The 26,195-nt window shown below is 39.8% G+C and overlaps 1 protein-coding gene across 7 annotated transcripts in view; it reads left to right on the top strand.

Moving 5' to 3' along the window:
- The window catches only part of LOC149271927 (forkhead box protein P1), a 123,788-nt gene that overhangs the window by 72,141 nt on the left and 25,452 nt on the right, over nucleotides 1–26,195 (top strand). For 4 of the 7 annotated variants that reach the window (XM_089506994.1, XM_089506989.1, XM_089506990.1 and 1 more), the window contains 5 exons: nucleotides 1,059–1,196; nucleotides 2,153–2,242; nucleotides 8,489–8,642; nucleotides 14,939–15,143; nucleotides 23,997–24,101. In XM_089506994.1, coding sequence (XP_089363120.1) covers nucleotides 1,059–1,196; nucleotides 2,153–2,242; nucleotides 8,489–8,642; nucleotides 14,939–15,143; nucleotides 23,997–24,101 — 692 coding nt within the window. The remainder of the gene's footprint in view (nucleotides 1–1,058; nucleotides 1,197–2,152; nucleotides 2,243–8,488; nucleotides 8,643–14,938; nucleotides 15,144–23,996; nucleotides 24,102–26,195) is intronic. The other 3 variants (XM_089506992.1, XM_089506991.1, XM_089506995.1) reach the window with 3 other exon arrangements.

The raw sequence follows: 26,195 nt of genomic DNA, 5'->3' as shown, positions 1-26,195 counted from the left end.
TATTATTATTATTATTATTGTTTTATTTGTAACCTACCGCCCAATATTAGGTTGTTTAAAAAAAAAATAAAAAAATTCCAAGAGCATCTGGATTCCTCCGTCGTTGGCGAAATGACTCTGGTGCTCTTGCAAATTAAACACAAGTACGGTGATTATTTTGAATAGGTAAATTACATTCTAGAAAGCCGGCGAGAATTTGTAGCATTGTCATGAGGTAGCCGCTCGAATACAATTGGCGTAACCTTGGTCGAGACAAGCTGTCATTTTAATGTCAGTGTTTTTATCTGAACAAGACATCATCTTTTCAAATGCACCGTATAGGTTTCTTACAGCGATGCCTGTGCAGAAACGTGTTAACAGTTGCAAATATGAAATGCTATCAGGTTCATCACTGTCTCTGTTTGTCACGGAAATGTCATAGTAAGCAGCTTTAACGGTATCTCGCGTAATACGGAAGAACAGAAAACATCGGCATAGTAAGAGAAGCTGGTTGGCAGCTCACAAATATACCTAAATCTGGCAGATTTTGCGTTGGGTTGTATATATTTTTGTGGGGTTTTTTTTATTTATTAAGTCTTTTTCGGTATTCCCGTTACTCTGTTACCCGGCCTGACGTTCTTGGCTTCCCTCAGTGACTGCGGGTGTAGAGGACTCGATTGTGACCTCAGGGCTTGGCGTCCATTAGGAATCTGTGATTCTATGAAATACAGAATTAACTAGCTGGAACGTTGTCTGTCAGATGTACTAATGCCAGAGCAATATTTCAATGAAATGTGTTCTATACGTAACTTGCGCAGAGCGTGGCTGCTGAGAGGGTGCCAGCCAGAGACCCACAGAACTTTTTTACGTATCTTATCTCATTCTATCGCCTCTTTTTCTGTTTATTCATCCACCTAGTTCTTTTGTTACCTCAAAATCCAGAGGTTGTAAAAACGTTGTATTGTGAATCTTGCAAATACCGTATTTTCTCCCGTAACGCTCGTTGGTGGTGCTCGTTGGGTTATGACCGGCTGTTGTTCACATACTCTATGCTGAACCCACTTTCTCGTTTTTTTTAGGTTCCTGTATCAGTGGCTATGATGACACCCCAAGTAATCACTCCCCAGCAAATGCAACAAATCCTCCAACAGCAAGTGCTTACACCCCAACAATTGCAGGTCCTGCTTCAGCAGCAACAGGCCCTCATGCTTCAGCAGGTAATGTGTGTAGAGCCAACACTCACCGCGATTCACACCCCATCTTCAAAGCTGACAGTCTACCTATCTATCACTAAGCCTTCAAAACCCAACCATCCACAAAACCCAACCATCCACAAAACCCAACCAACCCAACCCAATCTCCACTTTTCGATGTCATTACTGCTCTAGGAAGTCCATTGTGGCCAAGATACCTATGTCTCATAAAACCTGGCCTAGCTTCGTTAAAGAAGTAGCTATGCCATTCATAGACACCTTGTTGACCTTTATTTATTGACTGTAGGACATAGACAAGCCAGGGACAGCGTGCTTCCTCCACTCCTTAGAGTTTTTTTTCACCCCTTGGTCACCTTCTGGCCAACAGTGGTAGCGCCACCCCCCCCGAAGAAGCTCAGATCACGATTAAACCTATTCCGATTTGTATTACTAAAAGTAATTGCCCACGGTCGTACAAATTGTCCATGCTGCTTGAAGTACATGCATTCGCTTGCTATTAGTTTGTGATTCCTGTTTCCGACCCAAATGGCCTTTAATGAAATTGAGTGGATAAAGACACGTGCCTACAGTGGCTAACAGTAAAAGCATTTGAAAACTATCATTCTAAATGGATGCATGTGTTCTACAAGAGAGATTTACCATGCTCCCCGATCAAGGGCACCCTGTCTTTGTTGTTACAAACAAAGGTCATCCCTTGCCTTATTTTAATTAGTCGGCTCTGAAAACTGCCTGGTTTCCATCAGTACATTTTAGAGATTACTTTTTTTTTTTTTTGTTCTTAGCTTTGCCAAGAATAGTCCGCGCACGCTGAATTTATTGTCAAGTTTCAAACGAAAGGTCAGACCATTCCAGATAAAAGGATGCTATTTTTCAAATCAGACTTTGTGTATTACACCAAAAAGGACAGGACTGTCTCTATACGTTGTAAAAACCCCTCTATTGTTCCCTTTTCTGTTCAGCAGCAGCTCCAAGAGTTTTATAAGAAGCAACAAGAACAGCTCCAGATCCAACTGATACAGCAACAACATGCAGGAAAACAGCCTAAAGAGGTACGATAAATACATCCAAAATTAATTAAATAATAATAATAAAAAAAATAAATATATATATATATATATATATGTGAATATTGAAATTATTTTATTCCGGAGTAAGACTAAGCTTGTGGGCCCATCTTTCTAATGAAGAGCTGGCCCCAAGAAAGTATCACAACTACATGTCGCTTCCAGAGCCCTTAGGGCCACAATAATTTAAAGGGACTGGCGATGCAGTTAAATCCCAGCGGTCACACGCTTGGTACACGAACACGGTACACATTTCACTGATGGCCATGAAGCTTTTCTAGAACCATTATGCAACAATGTGTCACCTTTGATCAGGTATTTTGTTACATTAAATAAAAAACAAAACAGTATTGTGAAGCTATGTATGGTACATCTCCGTGTGGCTCAAAGGGTTAAGTCTTTTAATGCGTATTTAATGGTGGCCGATACGCTGCCTCGTACCGCTTGAAAATATCAAGATCTACGAGGTAGACCAAGAGATGCTGTCTAAATATAATAAGGAGACTACCTGGGAATTGGGCAGAGAGCATTTAAAGCCAAGACGTTTAAGGTCTGGGGTTTTTCGTTTGATCGAGCTTGTATGTAACATGAATAAAAAAATCGCCCCGGTGATACTTTGTTGCCGTTCTACTGATCTAGTAGTAAACAGCGCTTCGTTGAGAGCGCCGAGCCCAGACGTCTCGCTAAACAAAGCCTGCCAGGGGACAGCTCGCCGTATTGAGCCGGACACATACATTATGGCTCCCACCTTGCGTTTTCTTTATTAGAAGTACTTCAGTCCTGTAGAAAAGGGAACAGATTAAAAAGTGTCTAAAATGTAAATCTAAAAGGCTAACAGTAATTAAAATGGTAATGGCACGGGGGGGGGGGGGTGTATGTAATTGTGAGATATCACGGGGCAGAATACTCTCAGCTTTGTTTCCTTGGCTGTTTCTCTAATTCAGTAGGGCTTACTCATCAGTAGCAATTCAATGCTCGTTAATGACTCTACGATGCTAGCATCACTCCGGACAAAGAAATTATTATTGTGCGGTCAAAAGAAGTTCAAAGACAAGAAGGGAATTTTCGTTTTTTTTCCTTGGAGATCCACATTGAAGAGCATATAAATTAAGCCAAATGTTAAAAACCACAGTCTGAAAGCTGACTTCAAAGTCACAACTCTCTAATTAATGAACTGCAGGCTTCAGTTTGGACAAGCGGTGGTTTGATGTGCTCATAAATCAACATGACAGTTCTGTTTCCCAGCCTCAGACACCGCTTGTCACCGAGTCACATCAGATGTAAACAGAACAAGGAGGGGTGGAAAAAAAAAAATAAGACAGGGGGGGCAGAAGAACGAGGTGCAATTGATCAGCGGAATTGGTAAAAACCAAGTTTTGAAGCACATTATACATGATCACAGGAAATAACCGTAGCCTCGAGAGACTTTCTCCTTCTGCTGGTGCCTTCTTGAATCTGATTTATATCAGCCTTCAAACGGGAGAGAATAAGAATCATGAAGGGTCTCCCCCGTGGCTGGGAGCCAGTAACCCCCTGTTGTTATTTTGTGTTCCATTTTTTTCAAAGGCATCAAATTTTAGTATTTTATTTATTTATTTTTTTTAAAAAAAGGGTATCTTTAACGTTATATTTGAAGACCGTCCATAAAGGGCCGCCTCCGTCCTTCTTGTCGGTTGCTGGAGATCGGAAGCGACGTCCCGGCTTTCTTTATACGCGCGTGAGATAGTTTATAATTCGAGCCTCCGTGCTGCGAGGGGCTGAGAAGTTCAGAGGCGCTCGCTGGATGGAATTGCAAGGAGAAGACTTCTTCGCGAAGCCAACAATGGAACGAGGGTCTTTTTTTTAAAAAAAAAACAAACCCCTTATCTCTCTGTGGATTGTTCTAGCTATCCTCTTTCCGAGTCAGTAGAACAGGTGACCCCCATTGTTCTTTCGGACGGGTGTTAGTAGGTTTTTCTTCTTTAAATACAATGTGACAGACAAATGAAATGTTCGGTTTGGCTGACATAGACAGGAAGGGACCCTCCCGGTAGCAGCACATTTATTCCCTCGAGTACAGAAGACCAGAACTATTTTTTTTTTTTCTTTTTGACAATGTTTCTTTTCCTCTTCTATAGTTCACAGTTAATAAAAAAAACCCCCTGGTGTCGTTTTACCCGCTCCGTGCAAACTTTAGATGAATAGTGAGATTTCCTTACTTGAGTAGATCTTGGGCAAGGAAGATTTTCTTTACTGTGAGAGTGGTAGAGAAGTGGAACAGCCTCCCAGCAGAGGTGGTAGAGGGTAATACAGTGAGGGTATTAAACATGCATGGGATAGACATACGGCTTCTGAATCTAAGACGAGACCAACAACTGACTAAGGTTTGAGTCTTTACAGCAGGAGAAACGGGCGACTAGACGGGGGCCGAATGGGGCTGTAAGACTTTAAGTAATTGATTCAGCCCAAATGCAAGAAATTTCATTAAGGGGCATTAGAGGGGGCATCTAAAGTGAAAACGTCAAGATCGCTAAAGAAGATAATGCGTATTCTTTATGCAAACTAATTGGTATGGAGAACACACGAGAGGTCCGTGAGAGATCTTTAGGGTTTCATGGATTACAGGATTCTACTCCAAAAGAGGGCTTTTTAGAACAGGATATGTGGCCCCCAACACTGGGGTGAAAAAAAGTTGAGAGCACTCGGCAGACTGAGACGGAATAGACAGCAGAATTGCTTGTAGAGGAAAAACGGGGTAAGAAAGGTTGGAATGTCCATGTTTTTTGGACAAAATGAATACCTCTGCGAGATTAGACGGTAGAGATGATTATGAATGTATTGATAGGATGAGCTGGAAGTTGGTATTTTGTGGACGGCGTGTGTGTATGTGTGTGTGTGGGGGGGTTATTGCGGCCCCGGATTTGATTTGGAGCGCTGTTTAGGGTGTTTATCCAGAAAATAAAAGTGATGAGAAATCGTATACCAGCGTGTCGGCCAGAAATGTTTTAAAAGGCTCCTTTTTTGCCCTTTCGGATTATGACAGTTTATGTTAGGCAGTAGGGAGTAACCCGCGAAAGGAAAACAGACCTTTGACAGGGAGGGGAACAAAAATGCAAGCTTTATCAGGATATTTCAGCATTTTAACGCTGGCTACTGACCTGTCAACAGAGCCGAGCCGAGACCTTTTTTGCACCAATTCAATTGTGAGAAGTAAACAAACTGACTTGTATCCTGTGTTTGGTTACTGGGTGTGGAACACAGTTTGGCAACCTAGATTGCTTCCAAACTCTTTCATGGACAATGCCTCCTGTATACTTTTATATCCTGTCTTTTTTTTTTTAATGCAGAAAGCCAGTATTAACTTTAGCAAGAGATACCAAGGAAGAGAAAGTTTTAACCGTCTCAGAGCCAGGAAAAGAGCACTTGATACATTTTTTATAGAACACTGGCGGATTCCGTAGCGCTATTACAATAAGGGGGGGGGGGGGTGAATGTTACAATAACATTAAACATGACGATAAAATGAACACATGTGAAGACATACTGGCACAGGAGAAGAGAACGTGGCTTGCACCAGCTTACGGTCTCCTCCGTTCATAGGAGGTGGGTATGGATGCCATTTTCTTTCCCCCACCTTCGTCGGAGGTGGCTTCCGTAGACCTTCAGGTCCACAAATACCTCCTTACCTTCCTTGTACCGAGTATTAAAGACGAAAGTGTTACAAATCCAATGTAATCTAACCCAATCACACCTGTCCATTGTCATGGTGTTTTGCACTTTGAGTTGCATCACAGAAGGAAGCGTGGCAACGACCTTCACCGCGTCACGTCCATACGCCACATTTATCAAACATGCAGTTTATTCAATTTCGCACATCATCAGAATCTGCAGACTGAATTACTCCTGAGTTTCTCCTATAAGCGCAGTTTTTTTGAGATTGTGCCAAGCGTTTAATCCCATTTTTTCTTCACACACATTCTTAATATTTTGTGGTTAAAGTTACCCCCTTAATGTTACCCTCTTCATAAGTTTTGCCAGAGAGGAGGTTATTTTTATTAAGCCCCATTGTTAACCTATAACCACGTAGGAGACATTGTTTAGCTGCCATTGAGTCAGAAGTGCGCCAGTAGCTCTGCGCATGCTTATTTTTGGTGATTGTGGTTATACGACCATGAATTATATCACAACTATGGTCATACATTCCACTATACTGAGGTGCAACTAAAGCAAGTGATTGGGTTAAGGACCCAAAGATGGTGGCATCTCCTCGCTTTTCTCCATCCAATAACGTGCCCATGTAGCAGAGAAAGTGTGCCTTCCATACGGTAATCCTTGGCTATTTTAGCGTGTTCGGCTTTGTATGAAGGAGATAGAACAGCTGAGAGGATAATTAGGTTTGATCCCATCTCCATAAAACTCTTTAGTACTCTCTTTGGAATGGTGGCCACCATTGAGCTCCACTTGGAGCTTCGGAGTTCGGTTTCACCACCGTCACGTTAAATCAGTGAGCATGGCTTTTAGCAAATTGGCAAATAAGGACCTCGCTGTGTTGCGTCTGCCACATCTGGACCAAATTTCCCTGGGTTTAACCCTTCGAAACAATAGCTAAAATTGTAATTTTTGCCAATTTTACCACCGGGTCTCTCCACCAAAGCTACAGAAGATGTTACCACGGAACAACAAAATAGCATAATCCCCGTATTTACAAATCCACTCAATAATTGCTACAATGTTATGCTTTTCATTTCCTAATCTTTAACTGAAAGTGTTTAATATAAACTCTCTGCTGCTTAACAAATCCTTAAAATAAGACCCAGAGTTCATTCTCTGCAAGCGTTCCACACGCGCTCTGCGGTCCAGATATAAAATTCTTTCACAGGTGATGAATTCCTATTTGTTTCCTTGGAAAATACAAATGAAAAACACATTGCGTTTTCCTTGTATCCAAACGGTTAATATTCTTTGTGGCAGCCGAGCATGGAGTGGATAAAAATCTCCACCTTGATATTATTCCCAGAAGATCGGGGATATTAGATAATTTCCTTCTGTTTATTGTACAATTGCACCACATTATCTCTGCATCGCTCAGATAATTATGAAGGAAATCTACATTATTTTTTTTTAATTATTATTATTTTTTTTTTTTTTTGGCCAACACAATGAAAAACCGTACACCGTCGTGTGATGTGTCGATGTCACAGACAGCAAAAGTTTTTTTTTTTTTTCTTTCCATCCTTTCATTGTAGATAAATAACTTTAAAAAGATACTTATCAAATAAAAAAAAAAATAAGCGCCTCGCCTGGTTTATAGAGAACAAAAGAGAAAGTAATATAAGAAGGAGGGAAAAAATATATTAAAAAAGAAAAGAAAATAAAAAATTCTCCAGTTCCGCCGGCGAGTACATCAGTCCTGGAGTGGAGCACATTAAGCTTTCCTGTTCAAGTAAGATGTTGTTTGCTAAATTATGAATGTGTGTAATTAAAATCCAGTCACTGTTTCTATGAAAGATTTACAATGTTATTTCATCGTTTGTCATGGCTAATTAACAATATTAGATGAAGTTTTTCTTCTTCAAAGGTCTGATTTTTTTTCTCATTTATTTATGTCAGAAGTGATAAACAGAGTAGAGAGGCGTCTCGGGCGCTGCAATAAGCACCTTGCGAGCGCTCCAAGCACCTCGGAGGTTCGTGGTGGCAATCCCAGTTGGGATTGAGAGGTCCCCTCGTCGGCAGTGGCAGGAAAGGGTTCCTATTTAAATCAATGGGGACCCTTTCTGCACATGCACTCAGGGGTCTCGGCGGACCCCCGTCTGCAGCGTTCATTAAACCAGGAGGTGACCATATCAGGTATATAGCCAAGGAATGGGGTAAGGGGCAAAGACATGGATTCTGCAGGGGCAACATGAACATTTAAAGGGACCACTCGGCTAGCAAATGCTTTACATCCACTGCTAAGAACATGTAATGTGTGTATGAACATCAAATTCCCGCGTTGCGTGATTCAGTAGGATTCCGATGCAATTTGCACCGAGGGATCGTGGGAAATTATATACCTTAAGTGAAGGTTTGGCTGGCAAATGTAACAGAAATAATGGTAGCGGAATTCAAAGATGGTTTTTGGGTTCAATTATCGCAAATGTGATAGTTCTCCTTTTAAGTGTCCCCGTTGATAACGAAAATCCCTTTAAAGTAGCGTAGAGACCGCCGAGACCTCGCACGATTAACGCTCTGCTTCTTTTCTTTCAATCCCAGCAGCAGCAAGTGGCCACTCAGCAGCTGGCTTTTCAGCAGCAGCTTCTTCAGATGCAGCAGCTGCAGCAGCAACACCTCCTCACTTTACAGCGTCAAGGACTCCTGTCTATCCAGCCGGGGCAGCCAGCCCTCCCGCTGCAGCCGCTTGCCCAAGGTGCGTTCAAGCGGACTGCTACGCTTATTAAAATGTGTATTTATTACTTTTTTTACTGACATGTCTCTGTTATGTGATCATTGGCTCCTAAATCCTCTCCTTTTTAGGGGAACCTCCACTATTTTTTTTGCTGGTATAAGATGAATATATCTTTTTTTTTTTACCCCAGTTTAAATATTTTGACAATTTTGAGCAAACTAAGCATTGCATACGGTGATTTTTGGCCATTTCGGCTCGCTCGGCTTTGTATGACGGAGATTAAAGTGGAACAGCTTAGAAGGTGATTAGTATCACGTCTCCGGATAACATAACCCTAAATACTCCTATTGATTTGCTTTGATAGGTAGGGATGTCTTCAGTGCTATTTATTAACACATCAATAGAGGCTGATTTCTTAATATAAAGATATCTATATTTTACATTGGAAAAGAAACAGTCTGCTAAACACACATGCGCATCACAAAGACCGATTAACATCGTTGGATGGTCTCTGACCTTTTCCCCTTAGAGCCCATATTGTCTGCTTTACCATGAGTGGTAATTGAGATCCATGAAACATTAACCAATAACACAGACATTCCATTAGCACATTCAAGATGGCCACCAAGTTGAACGCCTTTGGTTACATTTAGGGTTAGAAAAATATCCATATATCTCTCCGTGCAAAATCACATACCCAACAAATCAGATCCTTCAAGTATCTTTGAAGGCATTTTGTGTGATCTTTTTCCTGTTCGCAAGCTATTTGTCTTAGGTTCTCTACAATATAAAAAACATATGTATATGTTTATATGATATATATATATATCTCAATGTGGTTGGGACAAAAGAGAAAAAAAGAATTTATTTTTATTTGTTTCCTCTCCTTCACAAAACTCGTATTTTTTATTTTGGCAAAATACGAAATCTATAACGAATAGCAGAAACCTCGTTGAACCTCGTCCTCGAATGGCTATTTATAAATATGGCCCGGTTAAGCCAGAGATGCATACAGAACCTCAGGGGACCGTATATGTATTTTTACAATGCTATGTCATTTAGTACTATAAATGTCATTACATTCCCATATGGAGGTGGATTTATGTTTATTGTGTTTTTTATTCCCCTTAAGTGAATGGCTAAACAAATATTAAAGACAAGATATCCGGGAAGTGCATCTTCACCATCTGTTCAAAAAAATAGCCAAATTTAATTGTTGTACTCATGAAAAATTAGGGTCGGCGATGTCGGTTATTCAGCCCATGGATGATAATTTAAATCTGATGTCATTAGAGGCATTAAATCTACTTTATGGTTATTTGGACGTGGTCACCTGGGTACTCGCCCACAAGGACAAGAAAGGTTGCAGGGGCTGTGTTTGTCTTCAGTCTTACGAAATCGAGTTCTACAGGCGGTAATCTGTCACCTGTCCCCATAACATACATTTTTTAAACAAAGACCGCATTTTCTTTCACAATGAAGAGAACTGGTCTGTCCTGAAATACACCGGAGACGCTACCAGTTGACTAATATTTAATAAAATGTCAAAAAAAAGAAGTATGTGTTTTCTGGAGACTTAGACGAAGAATCTCCCTAGGAAAAGTCATGTTTCAGAACCCCCAACAACTATTAACTATTATGGTTCACGGCACCACGGCCTATGCCACGCATACATGTAGATGACGTCCCCTGAAATCCATGCTTTTATGGGTGTCGTATCTCATGTAGATACAAGGCCTCCTTTTAAATCTACCATTCATTGCTCGCTTCTCATTCACTTACAATCCTTCACAATGCAACAATGTTTCAAGACTCAACTACACATTTCTGTAGGTAAGGTGACATTCAAGAGGCCGATAAAAGAGATAAAATCCCATAAAAATTTAAATAATATTTTTGTGCACATTTGGCAGAGTATGACGGTATATTAAATTCCCATAATTCCCATATGTATATCTTTTATTTATGTGTATATGTGACCCATATGTTTTAAATATGTTTTTTTTCAATGTTTCCTGTAATATTATTAGTTACCAGGGTTATTGTTAGGTTCATTTATTATATATCCCAGCTGGCGGTTTGAGAGTTAAAGTAAAATCATAACCCGAAACAAAATAATTCTATATATATATTTTTTTAAATCATGACCCCCGCAAGCTGCGGTTATCTCGTTGCCATCAGCTCCCACTGGATGGGGAGTCAGATACAGAGTGGTTGAATTTACTGCCTACACATCAATTTGCAAACTAATTAATTAGCTGAAGAATTTTAGGGGCTTTGTGTCTGAAGCACTTGAGACGCATTACTAGCGTGGAGGAGATATTACTATTTCATATTGGAAAGGAGTGCTTTACTAATTAATAGATGCCCCCCCCCCTCCCCTTACCCTTCTTCTTTTTTTTAATTCCACGGCCAAAATCGGCTTCCGATGATCATTTGTTTTATCGCGAACGCGCGGCGATTCTTTACAAATGTGTTCACATCAGAGGACAATTTGAGGCTCCATTGTTTTAATGCATGGATCGAGAGAGTAAGGGTCAGCTGTATTCTGAGCTAATTGTCGGCGTATAGACAGACTGTCAACCGCGCACGCTAAAAATATATCCAACGCTGTCACTTCGCGAGGTGCTTGATAATAGTAGTCTGACGCTAGGTAACGGCACAGGAGGTTACTTTGTAACCTTCCTTTTTTATCCCCCCCCCTCTTTGTTTAATTTGTCTCCCGGGCTTAATTTCAGAAGACACATAATAATTGAATATGCCTAATCGCTAAATGCTCATGTGATATCAAATCTATCATAAGGTAATTGACATATTTTTAATACAAAAAAAAATTGGATATGGCCCCAGAATATTTTTATTATTTATTATATTATTATGGTTTGCAAAATGATTGCATCGGCTAATGTTCTAACGGAACGCGGATTAATTACAAAAAAAAAAAAAGAATTAGAATTTCGAGCAAAATGACTGCTTCCACGGACCTACTGTTTTTGTTAATACTGTTTCTCCCAAAGGCGGGGAAGGTTATTGGTCTGTCGTTCAATAATTTACTTCTCTTTGATATGCAAACTATACACACTGAATATATGAAAAAAAATCCTATCAAACTCATTTCACAGTCCTTAAACACTTGTATTCTCTGGAGCCTATTGCCTCATTAGACCAATGCTCTCCAAAGCCGGAATAATTAAAATCTTTAACCGTTTAGCAAAGTAAAGATGTTTGGCTGATCACGTTGAGATGATTATCTATTCATTGTCTTCTAAATAAAATAAAATTAAAAAAAATTAAACTACCCCATGAATCACGTTCCCTACAGATAAACACTTCATTCCTGGATTTATTTTTAATTACTGTTTATTTGGGTCTCAAAGATATTCCCCTCCTAGCTTTAAATTCCCTAAAATAATTCCTATTTAAAGATATTTTAAAATATATATATATTTTCTAATTATGTAAAAATACTTAATGAATGTTGGGATATGTAGCAAATAACATAAGCAGCTGTTATTTTTGTTTACTTACATTATCCCAAAATATTTACTTTTTTGTAATATAAATAGGTACAAGAAGAGACAATAACAGCCTATAAATGGAATAATTTGTATATTTCCGCCTGCTGTTCTAGCTATAGTTTGTGCTTAGTTGTGAAAAGGGGATATTGTAAATTTGTTATTTTTTTAGAACCTCTCAATATTTTTTAGCCCACTATCTTCAAATAAAATAATTAAAAAAAACACATAATAGTCAGAAGTCCGGTTTTACAGTCTTTATGCATAATTTTTGAGAAAAAACCTAGATGTTTATGTAATGGACGAGAGCTTCAGACCAAGTTCCTTAGGAATATTGGTTGACAAAAACTGGAATGGCCAATATTTAGGTTTAATATATATTATATATATATATATATATATATATATATATATATATATATATATATATATATATATATATATATATATATATACTATTATATTGCGCAACGCTGTACAATGGCTTATGAGCTTAAATCTCAGTAAAATGGAAAAATGTTTTTATATACATACATTTTGTCAGCAGTAATGATACTTAGGTGTTTCTGTAATGCAGTTTTCCCAGAATCTTTATTTTTTAGGCTTTCTTTTCCTGCCCCCCTTAATAAATCTCTCTGTTGTCATACTTTGCTTTGCAGTGTGATCTGAGAAATCTTAATCACCCACTCATAGCTAACTATAAATCTGATTTAGCGAGATACGCCATTATGCAGCTCCTTCTAGGTTGTCTCATGGGAGTGTAACAAGCATGTCTCTTTAATGATGACTGCTCTGTACAATGATGTGGACATAACCTACGGAATTATCTTTCCCGGAGATATTTCTATACCATAGAAAACTAGTTTAAGAGCGAAAATACGGAACAAATTACTTGGAAATGCCACACATCGTATAGAATTTAATGTAACACAATCGGGAAACAAAGTGTCTTTCCAACGTTCAATTATTATATAATATTTGTAGCATTATATGGATACTGAGATTATGATAATATTATAAATGCAGGACTTTATTTTCTGTGTAGATGCCGGTTCATTATTATTATTATTAATTTTATAAAAATCAATATTTTTGTTATTTTTTTCCTTACATTCTTAGCTCATTAGCATCGTTCTAATGACAGTCATAAGGGGGTTACTTTTTAGAAAAAGTTATGTGTTTTTTTTCTGCAGACACATCCATCAATTAAGAGAGCGGCGCTAGAAACCAAAATTAATGAGAAAGATAGGTGTGTTAATGAACTAATCATAGTATAATCCATTTGACTGTTAAAATGTGAGAAAAGCATTTCAAGCAGACAATATGAATTCATAATTTATGTCTGCGAGTGATTAATAAAAAATGTATATTATAACAAAGCTATTTGTCTTCATTTAAATACCAGGGTTAAAATGATGTCCTTTTTGTCACAATATCCTGCTTTAACAATTCCGTGTTTCGGGGGAAAATGAAAAAAGATTGTATTTCTGTGTGATCTGCTGAATGTGTCTTTAGATCGCTATTTTTTATTTCTATATTTAAATAGTACTTGACCCTACTAAAAAGAATGTCGGGTTTACATTATTTGTATAGATGTCTATAAACACAGAATCTGCCGGCAGATCGGCCCCATTCGGCCCCCGTCTAGTCACCCGTTTCTCCTGCCATAAAGACTCAAACCTTAATCAGTTGTTGGTCTCGTCTTAGATTCAGGAGCTGTATGTCTATCCCATGCATGTTTAATACCCTCACTGTATTACCCTCTACCACTTCTGCTGGGACTTCTGTTCTACTAAGCCTCTGACCCTCTAGTTTTAGATAATGACCTCTTGTTCAAACAATTCTCCTGCTTAAAGGTCCAAATCTGTGAATTCTAGTTATTGCGTGCCAATCTCTTAGTCTTATGAGACAACCCTCTAAATGTTCTTCGAAGACCCTCTTGGTCTCTCTGGTCTCTCACCGCATCCAACCCATTATCACCCCTGACCTTGTTATGGACTTAAGGAGCTCCCAGGTTCGATCATTGTTGGCCCCGTGTCTTGAAGCAGAATTTGACGGAGCCCCAGCTATTGTGTCACCTGACACAAACGAGCCATCAGATTTACAAAGCCTTGGATGGAACTTTCTGACATAATCCAAAATGGCTTTACATATTTAAGTAGAAATGTGGTTCCTATTTAAACCATGCCGGCAGATCGGCCCCCATTCGGCCCCCGTCTAGTCGCCCATTTCTCCTGCTGTAAAGACTCAAACCTTAATCAGTCGTTGGTCTCTTCTTAGATTCAAGAAAGATGGCGCATGGTCTCCCTGTCCCACGCTGACTTTCCCTGAAATGCTTTCTGTGAATCAAAACTTTACAATAAGGCACTTTAAAGGAAAAAAAAAATATATAGGAAATATAAATATGAAAAAGAAGGAAATCAGCACCTTGTGTTTTATCCATGCCGGAGAACGCATGCGCGTACGGAATTTTCTAAGAACACAAATCAGAGTATTTTTTCCCGCGTGTAGCTCATGGGAACCATTTAATTAAAACAAAGATCATTTGTATGTTGATGAGGACACCCTTTCAGATACAGCAGCCTTCTTGTTGCTCTTTCTTCTCCTGTAAGATTAATAATCTGCTTTTTAGTTAGGCAAATACCATAGCAGAAAAGAATGAATTGTTGCATTTCATTATCCCTTGTAGGGGGGGGGGGGGAATGGTTCAGGCTTTGTTTACAGACTCTTTGATTTAATTACTGTTTGAGGAGGGCTGAATTAGCTGTTAATTGATTTAATTATCCAATTTGTTTGTTTCAGGCATGATTCCAACAGAGCTCCAGCAGCTTTGGAAAGAAGTAACGGGCTCGCACACGGCGGACGACGTGGCTTGTAATAACCATAGCACTTTGGACCTGTCCACAACCTGCGTCTCATCGTCCGCTGCACCCAAGCCATCCTTGCTCATAAACCCTCAAGCCGCGACCAATGGACAGGCTTCCATGCTCACTCCAAAAAGAGAGAGGTAAGAAGTCAAACCTGAAACGATTAGCAAGAGCTACTTTCCACCGCTCCAGCTGCTGCGGTCTGCGGCTTCCATGATGATCTTTACGCTTTGCTATGGGTGCAAGAAGGTCCAACGACAATCAGACCATTGTATGCCCACCTGTATATTCGATGGGCTCCTTGTCTGTTCCTCGCCATTATAAAGTCATCATCACCCAGCAGCTGGAGTTCCAGAAGTAGCCTCTCTCGCTCTTCTTGTGATACAGTTATACGTGAAATTGACATTATGTTTCTTCTTGACTATTTTTGGAATGTCTCGTTAACACTTTGAATAGTCTTCTAAATTGTCTACTCGAGGATATTAGAATATTTTTCACATTTAGATAAAAATGAGCACAATTCACCCAACAGCGTACGTACCCCTAAGGGTGTCTATTCTTGGATTCCCCGCAGATATTTGTTCGCTGTATCTTTCAGATGCTGATATATACTAATTTGTTTTCAGGGTCAATATAGGCAACCCAGCTCCAAGTGACTACTACGGCAGCCACGGCTTCATACGAGATGTAGTCTATGGAGTGCCAGAGGTTGGCTTTCCCTGATTGGGTTAAATTAATAAATAAAGAATAAATATATATATATATATATATATATATATATAATATATATATAATATTTTACTCCATTTTTAATAGCCAGGAAGAAGTGCAAGGGTGTCTGTCTTCATGTCTCACAATCCTCTTATGTTTGAGGCAATAAGTAAATAACATAATATGAAGGATTCTTTTATTTTCCTGACACAGGGGTTTTAGTTATTTGGTTATATTTTACGAGCACTGGATTTAAACTTAAGTGTGAATAACACAGCTGTGTAAGGGCTCGAAGGAGCTGTCCATCTGTTACCTAATCTGCCTAGGATTCTACAGCACATTTTTCCCCTTTCTGTTCTAAACCGTCTCTTACGTGCTGTTCGTAATCTTTCTGATTATTTTGGGGGTCTTTCTGGTGTTGCTTCTGAACAGACCACTGTCAAAATGGTGGCCCTAAAGGGAAATGGTGACTAAATGGTGGCTTGGCGTCCATGGTAGCCATCTTGTTTGGCCTAAAAAATGGGCTGGAGTATGAACTCAACAATAATTCAGTAGTTCTGAGTAAGAACTCTGCCTCTATCTCATGTAGTATCTTGAGATTTTCATCCACTGTTCAGTGCAGGAGATTTTATTTCAATATTCTACGAAGGTATCTTGGAACCACCAAGTATAACGATAATTCTGGGGTAGGCTTCTTGTTTGCCGGCATGTGTTGGGGGTGATGTTTAAAGTAAACCCCCCTGTTGTTAACAGCGTAGAACCTGGTCCTTGACTTAGATGTGTGTAGAGATCATGCTTTGGCCTGTATGTACATGTTAGTAAGAAAGAAGAGAAGTAAGTATTCTATGTAGGTGGGGGATTTCCCCTTGTAGGGTTAGGCGCCTGCTGCGTTTTCGGTTTCATCTTTGCCAGTCATCGTGATACTTTAGAGATTAATAAAGTTCAGAAGGTCTCCTGTAGCCTGGTCATATCAAACCAAGCTGCCGCTATCTAACCACGCAGGGGGGAAAGAAACGCGAGAACATCTTGTACCGACCCGAGTGAAGCTGGAGGGGGAATTACCTTGAGGTTACAATAGATTTGTTTGAGATTTAAGTGCAGTAAGCGTGTCCTAGCCTTGAAGAAAAGTGTTTTTGCATTTAGCAGACCTAGAAATCTGTGTTGTAGGCTATCGTGCAATAGTTGGGCCCCACCCCCTCATCCAACACCACACCAGCATCTTGCTTTATGGCAGAACATGTTTAGTCCTCTCCAAATGTAGTAGCCACCCATTTTTCCTGCTGTAAAGACTCAAACCTTAAACAGTCCTTGGCCTCATCTTATGTTCGGGATAATTGATGTTTTTTAAGGGTAACATTTTCACATTTTAAATAGGTTTGGTTAAAAAAAAAAAAACTTTCCATTCTCTATACTTTTTTTTTGTTTCTCTCTGTTCTCTGATCACACCCGTTACACAGACATTACAAAGAAAACAAAAAACAATCACAAAAGCCACACTTGCTTCCTCTCACACCTTCATCATGATAACCAGCAAGTTTTTGATACAAAGCCCGGTTTCCTTATCTCCTGCCTGATAGGTAATGAATAATAAACTCCCCAGAGCTCTGAAATGGACATGTATGGTGGTTTCCAGAACCCTCGATGGCTCCTGGAGGCTATGAAGCATTGGCATCTGAATTTTTTTTTATTTGTGCCTTTTAAGACATTACTGTTCAATACTTTATCATTCCTAGTTTTGCTGCTACATTTTTCTTTTATATACACTCGCCAACTTACTGTCGGCGACCTTCGATGATGGCTGAGAACACCTTGCTTTGAGTGAAGCTTGTTCTTCAATAAGAAACATAGAATTGCAGACATTGGTTGATAAACTCATTGTGTAAAAAACCAAAACTGAGCTATGAAAAACTGGGTTGTGAAATTGAAAGGAACGTCTTATCTCAAAGACATTTCTACCTTACTGAGCACCTTCCTCAGCTCGCAGGAAGACCCTTCATAAGGGTTTTCCTGATGGCTTCCCAAGCCGTAGGTCATTGGCCAAAGAAGTTCTAGATGTTCTCCATGTCTTCTAAATGCATACATTTCTCCAGACTTGTCCATCAGTCCACCATAATGAAGCTGACTCCTTTATTTTAACAAGGTGCCAAACTTAACCATTTTATTAAAGATTCAAACACAATCAAACATTATTTTGTTATCCTTGGTGGCTCAAGAACTAAATCCATGAGCAATGACAAGACGAGGATGGTCCCATACACCAAAAGCACGGAACTTTCCTGTGAAATTGTCTAACGTATCCTTCTAATTCACAGGAATGATTATTCCCTTCCCCGTTCTCTGAAAACATCTCGAGTTCCGTGAATCTTGCAAAAATATTCTCTGTTTTCCCTCTTTTGAGCGTTAAAAGAGTTAAACTGCAATAATGACTTTTCTTTGCCTGCGCGGTGATCGTGTTGCAAGGTGCGTGCCATCCGTTTGCCGAACTGATTGAATTACAGGGCATCTTTACCCGTAAGTGAGCAATATATTATCCAAAGAAGGATGTTCAGTGATTCACTTCAAGCCGGCTGTGTAATCGCCTTTTGCCTCTGTTTTATTTGACACTTAAAAAACTCAGGGATAAAAAAAAAACAAAAAACGAGCGATAGAGAAAACGCACACACAATGCACCTCCAGTGACCAAAATTAAATCTATTTTTAAAGTTAGCCAAGCAATATAATAAAAATGTGCAGCGGGCGTAAGAACTCCGGGTTTATGGAACGTAACATTCAGTTTCTGCATCGTACCGTCGGATTGAAACTCTATTCAAAGGGAATTGCTAACAAACCGTGTGAAATATAAAAATTCCAAAACAGCAAATACCTTGAAATTACAAAATGTTAACATCGGGACTAATTACCGAAAAAATCATAACGCAAAAAAAGCAGAGAATGATTAGAATTTGACAATATTATAATATATTAATATTTTTATTATATATTTATTATTATTATTATTATTATATTTGGTTTTTATATTCACGTCTTTTAATAACCCACCCCCCAAAAAATTATAAAACAAACATAACGGAACCCCCCCCCCCGATTTATATTAGTAAGAGGATAAGAAGCCGCTCAGGGGTTTGCTGCTCAGCAATCAGTTAAGAAGATAAATAATCAGATTTGGTGTGACGCTCCTTCCCTGCTCCTTAATTTGTCTTACGCGAGGAAAATGATAATTAAATCATTCAGAATAAACCCTTGAGTGCGGAGGAGGGGGAAATAAAAATACACGCACCGTTTGGAAGCGATTTGCCAATGGAGACCGAACCCCCCCCCCGCCGCGCCGTGCGGAGATATTTATCAATATTCAGTGGTGTTAAATGGGAGACATCACCGCGCGAAGGCTTGTTAGGAAGGCTACCCCGGTGCCGCCAGAGAAGCCGGAGTCATTACCACGCGGCACTCGACGGGTTTTACATGCATTGAGGATTTGTGGTGTTCTCGTGTTCTCCTCGCAGGCAATGCAGTCATGTCTGTTGCGCTGATAGTATACTCGGCGTGTTGGCAATCTCACCGCTGTTGGCGGTACCGGAGCGCCGTGCAATTTTGCGGCCTTTAAATGGATTCTTGTTGGTTACACATTAGGACTTTTGTATACTGTTTTTTTTACTATTATTATTATCTATTATCATATTATTATGACAAAGACGACCCGATACATTTAATGATGTGTTTACGTGGGCTGACAATGGAGCCGAGTGGGGCAACCGCTCCAGGCGGCACTTTTGAAGGGGCGGCAATTTGCTGCCCCAAGCCCTTTTTTTTTTTTTTTTTTTTTTTTTTTTTTTTTTTAAAGCGAAAGAGAGAGAAAGGGGCGCCGAGTGGTTTTCGCTTACCAAGCTGTCAGTTCCCTCTCGGCGCCCCTCTCTCTCTCCTCTGCGGCGAGTCTCCCTGTTCGGTCTCGGTGCCGGCTTGTAATGCTGAGTGCCGAACAGGGAGACTCGCCGCAGGACTGCTGAAAGCAAGGTAAATACAAGGGAAGTGTAGATAATGGGGGGGGGGCGGCAGGGACGGAGGGAGAGGAAGGGTAGATAAGGGGGGGGCGCCATTTTAAAATTCGCCCCAGGCGGCATTTTGCCTTGGGCCGGCCCTGCGGGACAGCGTCCCCAGCTGCCCCCCAACACGGCCGCCATCGCTGTAGAGCTCCGGCTTATGACTTTAAAGCATTGCACAGCATCCATGATGGAAATGGGCGTGTTGAGGAGATCAGATATCTGCCTTGTAACCCACTAAGCAGCAGCCCATTGGGGGGCCCCCCGATAGCCCAATAGGCACCTACTGCCCAAGACCTGGGCCTGGCCACCACATGTACTCTTACAAATGCCCCAGTGGTGGGGGCGACAGTGGAGCAGAGACCACCAGAGAGAGTTCCAAGGAGTCTGATGAGACCCTCCGCATGCATGCTATGGAAGCTCTTTCCTGCATTATACCCCCCAAAAAAATATATATGTTTTTTACTATACACTGTACCCTTTGACCTTCGGTTAGTAGTACAGGACGCGGCGGAGCGGCGGGTCATTATGTCCCATTCGCGTATGTTGTTTTCTGACAGAATTCCGTTCTTAATGCCGCCCGAGCAAGAAAATTGTCAAACGCATCAATCGTGGTAAATAAAATGTTTTTTTCCGCGTTTCCAGTCACAGGGGACCCGCTTATAAGCCTCCTACCGACTGCTTGACACAGCGTGATGAATGGCGTTCAGAGTGTCTTTCCGTCTCGTACGCTCAGCACGGCCGACGGTCTCTCCCGGTCTGCAGGCTCAACGCTTTCGCCTGTCGCTGATTTTTTTATTGTATCGATATTTACTATGCGATCTTTTAAATAATTTTCAATGTTTATCAATCCAAACAGGCAGATTAGACGGGGGGCCGAATGGGCCTGCCGCATTTTCTATATTTCACTATTACTTCCTAAAGCCAAAAAGTTACCTAGTAGTAATCCTTTTTGCGGGACAGTTGGCAGCTATGAGGCCTTAGTTCTGTTACGGATTTTACTATCACGTAGGCGTCTAAAATATGCTCCGGGTGGCTGGGCGGCCGGGGCCAACATGTTTAACATATGAACGGAGTAAAACTTTAACACAGGTCATCTGTTGTTTGTTCTAGCTGTTGGGTATAATTGAGCAGTTAGCGTGCCATCTGCTTTCATAACGTTGTGCAAATTAGCCGAGACACACCTTACAAACACGAGACCGTCCGCACTTAACCTTTGCTCTGCGAAGAACCTATAGAGAGTGCCAGTCGAATGCTCGTTCCCTTTATCTCGCGGTGTTTGCCCATCGAGACGCAATATTTTAATGTAAAATCATATATTTAATATATTCTTTGGAATTGTCACAATCGTCCCTAATCTGTTGCTTTAAAAGAGGGATAGACCCCCCAAAAAACTGAACCTCATTTAAAGAGACATCCAGCAATATTCAAAAGTGGAAAACAGCTGTCTGTTTAACCTCTTCCGAATGCCTTATGCCGGCTCTTAGTCGGATAAAATATATATAAATATACAAATAAATAAAATATAGATTTTTCTTTTTTTCTCTCCAAAATGTCAATTTCGTCCCATGTTACAGCTCTTAACAAGCGCATATTTTAATCATAGGAAACAGACCCAAAATAAGTAAAAACAAATCCCACAACCCAAAAAAAACCATTATGGAATATTTTCCTTTTGTTCACAGATCGAAAGGGTAGCGTCCAGAGCCAAAAATAACCAAACTCGATTGATTTACACCCATTTGGCTGTGAAACGATCTATTTGCTACAAAATCATGCTTTTCATCAAATAATATGCTCGGCAAACCCACGACACAGTCTCTTTACAATCCTAATAACGTTCATTCTTTAACGCTGAAGACCTAAACGCCGACATACTTTCTAAACTTCTATTTTTAGCAATGAGTGTATTTGGTTTAACCCCTAAGAGACCGCGGTATCTCCTGGAAGCTAATATCTGTGGCAAGGGGTGGCAGAATAAGCATACCTAATCAAGTTCCCTCCCCACCCTCAGCCGTACAAAAGCCGCCTGAACCAATCAGCAACCATCAGCAACTTCACAGCAGAGGAGGGATAACTTATTGCGGAGGAATAATGAAAAGATCCCGAGAACAGGATTTGAGAATTTAATAATAAATATTTTTTATAATAATAATAATAATAATAATAATATTTCCCCCCCTTTCTTCTCCAAACCAGTGTTTCGATGTTTTTTTTTTAAGTGTAAATTCAAGCAACGGCACAATTTCCACATCACAGGTGGCGTTAATATAGGCCAGTCCCCTAGGCTCTTGTCTCCGCGAACACTACAGCTTGTTTAGTGTCTGAATCCATATGGCATTCTGTCCCGTTTACAGCAATACTTCTGGAAATGGCTTTGCCTCTGGGTGCCGCGGTCAATGGAACGAAAAAAAAAATTCCGTTAACCCTCTTTGATCCAGTCCCGTGGTTTTATTTATATTTATTTTCTTTTTTTACCTTTATGGAAGAAAAACGATAAATTTTTTTTGGTTTTGAATAATATGAAATTAATATTCAGTCTCTGGAGCCGGGCAGGCGCGTTAACGTCTGAAACAATCTCTTTTTTTAGGAAATCTGACATTCAGAAAGATATTTATGTTAGAATGTTTAGAAAATACCAAAAAAAGTATATTTGAAATATATTAAAATTCAATTCAAATCATTGTTTTATGTTAAATGAATGGTAGTCGCAATGTGAATTTGGATTTACAGGGAAACCAAATGGTTAAAAAGAAATGTTAATGAATCTTTACTTTTAGTCTAATTGGAGACCGACTTGTGTAATTTCTAATTTTGAGATGGTTTTCATGTTAAATTTCTCTACAAATATTAGATTTAGTGACTTTCCCATGGATTTTGTCTCTATTTCATCCAGCATTTAAAGAGTCCTAAACTCGTAATACCTTTTTAACGCAGTCTCCGTCATCTCTGCATTTTAGTAAATTTAGGAGTTCAAAAAGTAACTTTTACGTTTAGAATTCTGTTACCTGTCAGACTATTTGCTTTTCTTAGAAGATCTAAGTCTTTCAGGGTCACTGAAGTCCTTCCAGATTTAATTCGTTTTCTTGAACAAAAGAAAGTCAGATGTAAAAGTCGAATAAAGATTTATTTTTTTTTGCCCACATTTTTCCTCTACAAATGGTTCGCCGTTTAGCGGAACCGGCCCCTGCGAAGCACGTGTCTAGGATCAAAGTGTCGTATGACTTGGATCAGTGCAGCCAAATCATTATGTATTGATCTTGAAAGTGTACTCAAGCGTTTAGAGATCTGAAATATACACACTCAGCCCCTTAAACTTTCTGGATTGTCATTAGTGCAATCGCTGGGTATCATTCAAGTGCTTTTAACCCTTTGAATACCATGCGGTTATTTCATCCACTCTTTCACATGGTTTCATGATGTGTTTTTTGTTTCTGATCGGATTCCTGCTGTAAAGACTCAAACCTCAATCAGTCGTTGGTCTCGTCTTAGATTCAGGAGCCGTATGTCTGTCCCATGCATGTTTAATAACCTCACTGTATTACCCTCTACCACTTCTTCTGGGAGGCTGTTCCACTTATGTATCTATATTGCTGAAGCTAGTTTTGCTCTTCACACTAATATTCCAACTACCCTATCTGTGAACGTGCAGGCAGTCACACCCGTCGACTAACTGGGTTACTGTTTGCTTACGTAAGCCTGTAGCGAGTGTTTCACAAGCAATAAGTACAATGTATCCATTGTCTGAGACCTTTCTGGCATACAGATGATACAAGCAGGGAAGAGGGTATAATCCTTTGAGGTTAGGTAACCCAACGGCAAATCCGGATGAGTAGATAGCAGCTCTAGAACACAGAATGGCCGCCTGCATGTACGGGTGAAGAGGATGTCAGGATCTCCCAAGCACACCCAGGAATTTCCAGTTATTCTGAAACATTCACATTTTCTAGTTACAAAAACCTGGCGGCTGAAACAAGCATCACCCTCATCCCATCATATCTGGCCAGGGCAACAATACGTTTTGTTTTTTTTAATCCAAAACAAAATCACCTTTTTCCCCCTGAAAAGTTGTTCAGTATCTATTAAAATTTGCAATTTTTAAACGATTTGCTCATTTATTTCTGTATTTTGGTTATTTTTGTGTTTTTGGGGGAATACACTTAGCCCGTGTATTTTTCTTTATGCTTATGTTTGGAATCACCTTTTTGTACGTTGTCGTTCATTTAGGAAATTCTGCTTGTTTTTTAGTTTATCCCACGAGGAATACGCGCAGAACCATCCCTTGTATGGACACGGCGTCTGCAAGTGGCCCGGCTGCGAAGCCGTATGCGAGGACTTTCCGTCATTTTTAAAGTAAGTCTGGTTTTACATCCTGCTCTGTTCCAAACACCCCCCGGTGCTGACAGATTGTACCTTGTGTTACCCGAGTTATTGTATATGTTAGGATGATGTATACTGCGCACAGCTGCTTGTTGTCAAATTGTCTTATGCTGGAGATCACTTGCATGCAGGCAAACTCTTACCTTCCTGCTCTTTTGGGACTACAATCCCTATGATTCTCAACCAGCGAGGTGACCCCAACATCTCTTAAAGAAATCCTGTTAAAAGGGCTGGCAGCACCGCTCTTTGAGTGACCTCCACCCTCTGTGAGTTCTTTAATATGCATTCATCCAAAAGGAAAAACAATAAAAAAAAAAGCACTTACATGATCTAGAATCTGCAGCTCCCCTCCTTCTCCATGATTTGAAGATTCTTGCCACTGATTGGCTGCTTGAAGCAGCCAATCGGTGGCATGAAAGCACCCCCCCCCCTGATTAAATCAATGCAAGCACTTTCAACGCAAGTGAGACGTGTTTGGCCGAAAGGGGAGATTCCGCAGAACCCCCCCATTATTTTGAGAAAGAGGACAACACAAAAATGTAAAGGTTCCTCGCAGCTATCATTAGCGTTAAATGATGTCCCAAATTCACCAAGGCAAGAGTATTAACGCGGTCAACTCTCTGTAAATAGGATCAGTCTTGAAATATCTCCAGTGTTATATTTTACATTATTTTTGGTCCATAGTTTCTAGAAACGAACCTCTAAAATATTATCTATCCATCCCACATTGCAAGATATAAAATGTGTGCATTTGGTATTAAAAAATACCTATTTTCAATTTAAAAAAAAAAACACCTTTCAGCCAGAAACGAGTTAACAACAACAAACCTGACTTTTTTTTTTTTGTTTGATGCTGAATACCGAGCTGTTAAAATGTTTGGTTTAAAGGTGGATGTTTGTTGTCTACAGAACGAGGAAGTTCTAATTACGGAATGGAAGACTGCTAGACTTTACTTTTTAACGTTCAGCTCGTTCGGGATCCGTGCAGCGTACGTCTCAGTCTAGCACCGAACTCATCAGTCATGCATAAACATATTTAATAAGTTTCCTTTTTAACGTAGTATTTTTTTCCCCTCTCTTTTAAAGAAAGTGGAGTTTATGTGAAGGATCCTAGTGAGAGTGCTCTAATGTTTTTACAAGTGGTTTTATCATGGTTACATTCTGTTTACTTAGCTTGCCTGCCTAAATCTACTTGGTACATGTTAAGAAAACATTTCAGGAAAGGTCTCTACAAAGACGCTTTTGTTCGGTAGTGACTGCGAGGGTGTAGAAATCGCAAAGGTGTTAACTTTCAACCCCTTAAGCACTTCCACATGAAATTCCAGAATCAATGTTTGTGGTTTTGGAAAAACAAAGTAGATGTTAAAAAGAACCAGAAATGCTCTAATATATATTAAAATAAGCTGGAAATAATAAATTTTTTCAAAAAAGCATTAATTACACTGATTTGCATGTTTGAGATTGCGGGGAAATTTAGATTCTTTGTCCGCTGATTGAAACTGTATGGAATCGTCCATTCATTGGCACGTTTAGCGTTGGTTGGTGGTACCCTGTAACCCAACCATGTAGAGTTTTTAGCAATTTTGAACATAGAGAAAAATGTTTCCAATCCTTCAATGGAACAAATCCTTAAAATACACGTTTCACTTAAAAATATATGTTTTAATCTAAAAAAGATATACACAAGAGCCTTGGAAATTGTTCTTGGCTCACCCTTGACTTCCCAAGCAAAGAACGAGGGCATTCAAGAGTCTGAACAAGTTGCGTTGTCTACTTTATTTTCAGAGATTAAAACTTACAATTTTATACACAACACCATATTGTTTTATCTTTTCCGGTCATTTCAATGAATTAACCTTCCCATGGTTGAGCAGCGTCGCCATTCTTTTGGTAGCACCTTGTAGGCATCCTGACTTCGGAATATTTCCTCTATTATAATTGACCTGACAGCTTTAGCCCCGGTGTGACCCAACTACCTCTTCTGCAAATCCTAAGTATAGAGACACAACAGTCCTTGCCTACCTAGACATAGCTACTAAAATGAACCCCAAAAAATAAAAATAAAAG

The sequence above is a fragment of the Sceloporus occidentalis genome, unplaced genomic scaffold, assembly GCF_023333645.1.
Source record: "Sceloporus occidentalis isolate IW3139 unplaced genomic scaffold, rSceOcc1.0.p SCAF_447, whole genome shotgun sequence".
Taxonomy (NCBI): domain Eukaryota; kingdom Metazoa; phylum Chordata; class Lepidosauria; order Squamata; family Phrynosomatidae; genus Sceloporus; species Sceloporus occidentalis.
The sequence above is the reverse complement of the archived record's forward strand: the minus strand, read 5'-3'. Positions and strand labels throughout refer to the sequence as shown.